Source organism: Labrus mixtus, chromosome 3, assembly GCF_963584025.1.
Source record: "Labrus mixtus chromosome 3, fLabMix1.1, whole genome shotgun sequence".
Classification (NCBI taxonomy): Eukaryota; Metazoa; Chordata; class Actinopteri; order Labriformes; family Labridae; genus Labrus; species Labrus mixtus.
The window spans coordinates 30,633,114-30,639,113 of NC_083614.1; the positions used below are offsets into that span (position 1 = coordinate 30,633,114).

The window sequence follows — 6,000 nt, forward strand, 5'->3', positions numbered from 1 at the left end:
TATCCACATTAGAGACATTTGTCTTGGACCCCAGTGCTGAGCACGTTAAGTCGCCTCCACAGGAGTATTAATAAATACAAAAACAGACAACAAGCATGCATTCAGAGAGGCAGATAAACAACCATTAACCACATTTTGACGCTTTGGTAACATTTGGTACCTTGGAGGAGATGATTCTGTTGTCAGCAAAGCGTTGTGGTACGTAGTGGCCATGCTCGGGAAAACGATTTGCTACATAAACCGTCCTGGTGTCACTCTGATGGGGAGGGTCAAAGCCCTGAGGGAAGGGAAGAAAAATGAGAAGGGAGAGGGATAGGACAAAAAAAAAAAAGGACTCAATTAAGGAAACATCAACAGGTAGACAACATCACACACACATATCTCACTGGACAAAACCCTCGATAAACTGTTTTAACCCTAAACACAGAAATAAAGTGAACTTGAAGCATGTAAAGTTGTCTGCTTGAGTTGAGGTTTTAAAGCTGGAAGATGTCAGAAAGAGGAACCATGACATCTGAGAATTGTATAAAAACGCACTTGAGCTTTTCTTAATATAAATTGAAATAAAGTGTATTTTCATCAGTGTTATTAAAGACATTTCTGAATGTCAAAAATGTGGAAAAAATGTCACAATCACATCCCTGGTGAATAAATAAAGGTCATTAATGTAATCATGTTTAATTGTAGTCCACTCGTGTGGAGACAAGACACATTTCATCACGCTATTTCATACAAGTTGGCTTCACAATCTCTACTTCCTATTCATTCCTTACATAGTATTCTTCTGGTAAACACCCTGCAAGACTGTAACACTAAGAAGGCAAAAGCAAGGGCTTACAATCTATTGCAAAGGATACATGACGTCAGACCAACACACACACACACACACACACACCCCCACCCACACACACACACACAGAGGAATGTATCCGGGCCACGTCACTTGCTCTCACACACATTCACCTCTGTTCAGGGACACATGTAAACTATTACTGCCTCTCTGTTTCACTTTATTTCGCTCTCCATCTGCTGCTGCTTTCTTATTGTTTTGTTAAAAAGATCCACAGCTTACACCAAATTGAAGGCAACTGCAGTCTGCATATCTGTTGTCCTATTGACATTTTTTACAAAGTAATATCATCTGAAAATGTAATGAGCTTTTTCCCCCGGGGTCATTGAAGTATAAATCTAAGAAAAAGTAAGACAGCCAGAAAAAGATAGCAAAGACAGACAGTAAAACGACTTGTTTTTCTGCTGATTTTTCATGGTTAATTTACTAAATTCAAATTAATATCTGGATTTTTTTTTCTGGATTCCACTTTAAGGAATAAAAAAAACTCATAGCTTTCAAAGACAGCACATTTGAAATGTCTCTATGCTTGTCTTGTAACAACATCAGGCTCTAATAGGGTTTTTCCACCGACTCATGAGAGCCTGGTTAAGCCATGACGTGCACAGTCACGTCTTCATGACATGTGTTTTCCACTATCGCCTCACAGCAGGGGGTACTTTTAAGTACTGACTTAATCTCTGATCTCTGGTTTGGATTTAAGTTTCATTCCTATGTTTCTGTTTAGACTTTCAGAAAACAGCCTAATTTTGATGTTTACTGACTGCCTGTCCCTCGACTCTTCTGCAGAGGCTGGACAGAAGAGCCACCCCCCTCCATGCTAGCTCTCACCGCCCACCATTACACACACGCTTGTATACTGCATTGATAGCCTCACAGTATTTACATAACCATTATAAAATACTAGAAAATCTGATATTAACAGGGATAAAAAGGTACAACCTTTGACAAAAATTCTGTAGTTTGTATACTACTTGTGAGTATTTAAACAAAACAGGTGTAACGTCAAGCCATGAAAACTTTTTTAAGCAACGTTGTTCATGGACCTATTAAGTTGCTACAGAACAGTCTTAAGATTTAGTTTTTGCTTCTGTGGGAAAACAACTTACAATGCAACTACTGTCAGTTACTTTTAAACAGATATTAAGTAATACAGAATTTGCACCCTACATGAAATGGTAATTGCAGTCATACGTTTTGTAAGTCAGAAACACCCACAGCTTTGAAAAGAATTGTTGAGTCACTGGCATTGACCAACAAGCTTATACATCCCTGAAGATGGATTGCGCTAACTTTGTATTCGAGGGCCGTAAACGTCTTACTTCTACACCTTTTAAAAAAAAAAAACCCAACAACAACAATTGGATGAGAACGTTTCTGCATCTAGTTTTTCAGACAATCTGAAGAGTTTCTAGTGCAACCCCACGTCATCGGTTAAATTGCTTAATCATTAACATCTTTCCACCCAGTAGCTTAAGTTAAATCAACTGGTGGTTGAATATCTACTTAACTGCTAAGAATAACAGAAACAAACATGTAGCCTTGGAAAATCGAGGGAAATAGATTACCCAACTTTTCCGAAAGCACTGAAATGCAGCTTTAGGTTGTCAATGCTTGAGTCGATGACTAACGAGACATTCAAGATAGAAAAAGATTCTGCTTGAAGAGTTTCTGGTTCATCTTTTGGAACAACCAAAGTGAGCATACAATGAAAGATGACCGCAAAAGTTAAACAGTTGCCAAACAATACCAATGGTCACTTTAAAAAATATCTTATTTGCTAGCTTTAAAACCACTGCTTTGTCTACAGTCTATATTGCCAAGTGGGATATGTGATTTAAAAAAAAGTTTCCAACAGCCAAACAAATCTAGCCCCCCATTCAGAGCGTCCTTCAAAAGCTCCACGCCCCAAGAATGAATGGAAGTTCATGCCAGAAAAAAACAATTAGATAACGTACTAAAAACAAAGTAATAAGGTGGAATCTGGAGCTTTATGCTGCCAAAGGTCGAGTAAGTGACCGTCAGTGCAGTCATGGTGCTGCGTTTCCTCGTAGGCAAGAACATGGAGGAGGCAGAGAAGCCGAGGCAGATGTCAGATCAATTTATGCTACCTGCTGCTTTTGGTGGCGCTCTTTGAGCCATTTTGATTGTTCCCCATTTTACTTGTTCACAAAATGAAGATATCTGCGATATACTGCAGCAACCAACAAGTCCCAATTCCTGCATTACTCTTTGTTATTGAAGACTAAACAGTGTACCTATTGTAGGCTTTTCCTCCCTGTTTGTTTGTACATGTTTTAAATGTAGGTTATTACTGTTTTATTTAGACAGACAGATGTTCTTCAAAGGCCTAAAGCTTTAAAGGAACAGGAGTAAAATGAGCTGCAGACCTAACCTGCATTTAGTTGGTTGGCACTCTTAAGCTGGAAAATGCAGACTGAATAGAAAAGTCTGAAAACTGAATAGAGCTGATATCATACTTGGCTGACAGATAGGAACATATTAAGGGATGTTAATCTTATATTAATTAAACCAATGAGGTGAATCCAGGCAGATGCCATTTTCAATCTTTTTAATTCCCCCATTATTTTTTTCTGGTTGGAAAAAAAAAAGAAGATAGAGCAATCTAGATGGGAATGATTTAAAAGCTTTCAGATGATGGAGTGTAAGGTATATTGCATATTTTTGAGGCCTTTTTTTGAATCGCCACATTGGTCATAATCTACAACAACAAAAAACAGGCCTCATTCTTGTTTTTCTGTATTGAAATGTATATTTTTTTAAAAACTGACAGTATAGCAACAACTGCCATGTGGCTTTCTTGTACAACTCTGTACGGCTGTTATCAGACTTTTTTGGTCTTCTTTGCCCCCCATCTATTTTTAGGCAGACAGGTAATTACTCCCCCCATAAAGCCTACAAGTCCCCAAGTGCCTTGGGGGGGAATCATTGCCCTGAACAGTGGATGGAGGGGACAGACTAATGCATCACAACCGAGGCAAATCGTAATATAGACTAAGAGGCCTTTAATCAAATGGGGTGAACTAATCAGAGATTCAGAGAGGGTTTAACATACAGAGAGAAAGACTGCACCACAATGAGTGAGACTGAGTGAGAGAGCAACACACTATAGTCATGTGCTGCAGGTGCTGCTTTTGATGGTATAACTGATGACAACAGCAATAATGTGAGTGCAGGCATGCCAAGTGAATATCTAACATGTTGCATAAAATGAATGACCTGAGGCAGAGCTAAACATTATGAGAGACTTACTCAAGAGGCCATGTATAATTAATTATCAAATGTTTTCTGTGAATGTATAAACTTGCTGCAGCGATGTGCGCAAAGGGATTTTCAATGCGGCTATAAAACTGTAGCATATTCCCTTAGCTGAACAAGCGAAGATTAAAAGTACTGTTTTGTTTATGTTTTACCTCTTCTTTCAACATGCAGCTTCAGATTCTTTTAATTCCACTGTGTTATAAAACGTGCAGAGACTCTGGATGGTATGATTGAGTTACAGAGAATACACTACGTGATATTTAACTCTAGTTAAATGTTTTGTCAGAATAACATTTTAGTTGCTTGATAATGAAGGTGCAACTACGGACGTTGTTGAAAACCCTCTTTGAGTGTTAAATCAACACCCAAAGTCCTACATATGCCGAAACAAACCGTGCTGTAGCAAAACTCTAAAGCTGCAAAATCCACCTTTGGTAAATCAAAGCGAAGAGAAAGGCTGTTATACAATATCTAATAATGCATTTTAAAGGGGAATGTTATATCTGTAGTTTTAGTGGCGGTGTTTAAGCAGTAAATCACACGTCTAAGATGTACAGAACATTTAGGTTGACTTCAGTACTATGAGTGCAACGACCTAGTGGTAAATCAATACAGAAACTTGTTCTGCTCTGCAATAATATTTAAACACTGACATTTTGAATTACCCATGGGAACTACAAGAGGGCATAAAATGTTCCATGTTATACTGACAGAACAAGATGTTGGTGCGTTTTTCAAGTTCCTCAGCTGCTTGTACCGTGATTACAGTACGGCGCTTTATGACGTAACTGCAGCATGATGTCCACACTGCTGATAAAGGAAGTCTGACACTAAAGTTTGTGTGACTGTTAAGTTAGTCCTCTCTCACCTCCGCCTTTAATGTGACCCAGTGTCACATGAAAGAAACAGATAAGCAACAACATTACTGTTTTGCCTTCCAGCTGATAACAGGGTCAGACGAATGCTTCCCCACACACTTTTCCATTAAGCAAATAGTAAAAAAAAAAAAAAAAAACATGCAATTTAATTACACTTTTAATTAACTAGACAGGCCACTTATATGGGATGGGTCAAACAGATTTAGCTATCTCAAATTAGATTAAGCAGGCCGCCCTTTTTAAAGGAGTCAAACTCTCTGTGGTGCTTCTAACACCAGTGAAGGATCAACCTTTAAAAGTAGAAAGACGACTTTTTGTCTGGGCAGAAATGAGGCAACACAAGTCCCTACAGACTGAGCTACTGCCGCATATATGCAAATGCACCATGTCATTAAAGGTGCACTATGTAGATTTGGTATAGTGACATTTGAAAGGTGGAGAAGTGAAACAATTCTATGCTATATTTTCTGAACTAAATACATAAACTTCATTCCAAAGAAAAAAATTGGGTCCCTTGAACACTGTTTGGAGCTAAAAAAGCTACCAGGAGAGTTATGCTTTCACTGTTCCCGGGGCCCCCCACCATAACTCGCGTAGTATTTTATATTCAAACAGTGTTACAGGGAACAAATGTTCCTCTGAGGACAGTTTGCATGTAGAGTTATGAACTTATACCACAGAATCTGTACACTTCTCCAACTTCTCCAAAAACTCCTAGTGCACCTTTAAGAAACATTCTTACCATGTGCAAAACATATGTGGAGGGAAAAAACACACTCTTTATGATATACTTCACATAAAGCTGTAAGAATTAGTTACAATTCAATCAAATAAAAACTCTCCGTGGTGCTTCTAACACCAGTGAAGGATCAACCTTTAAAAGTAGAAAGACGACTTTAATTGTCTGGGCAGAAATGAGGCAATGGGAGCTTAGAAACACACCTTTACATTGGATTTAACTCTGTGGTGTTGGTGTCATCCACTGTTTAA

General features: G+C 38.4%; 1 protein-coding gene across 1 annotated transcript in view; it reads right to left on the minus strand.

Annotated features, from left to right (window-relative positions):
- The window catches only part of atp11b (ATPase phospholipid transporting 11B), a 58,657-nt gene that overhangs the window by 51,260 nt on the left and 1,397 nt on the right, over window positions 1-6,000 (minus strand). Inside the window, exon 2 of the mRNA XM_061034547.1 lies at window positions 161-277. Coding sequence (XP_060890530.1) covers window positions 161-277 — 117 coding nt within the window. The remainder of the gene's footprint in view (window positions 1-160; window positions 278-6,000) is intronic.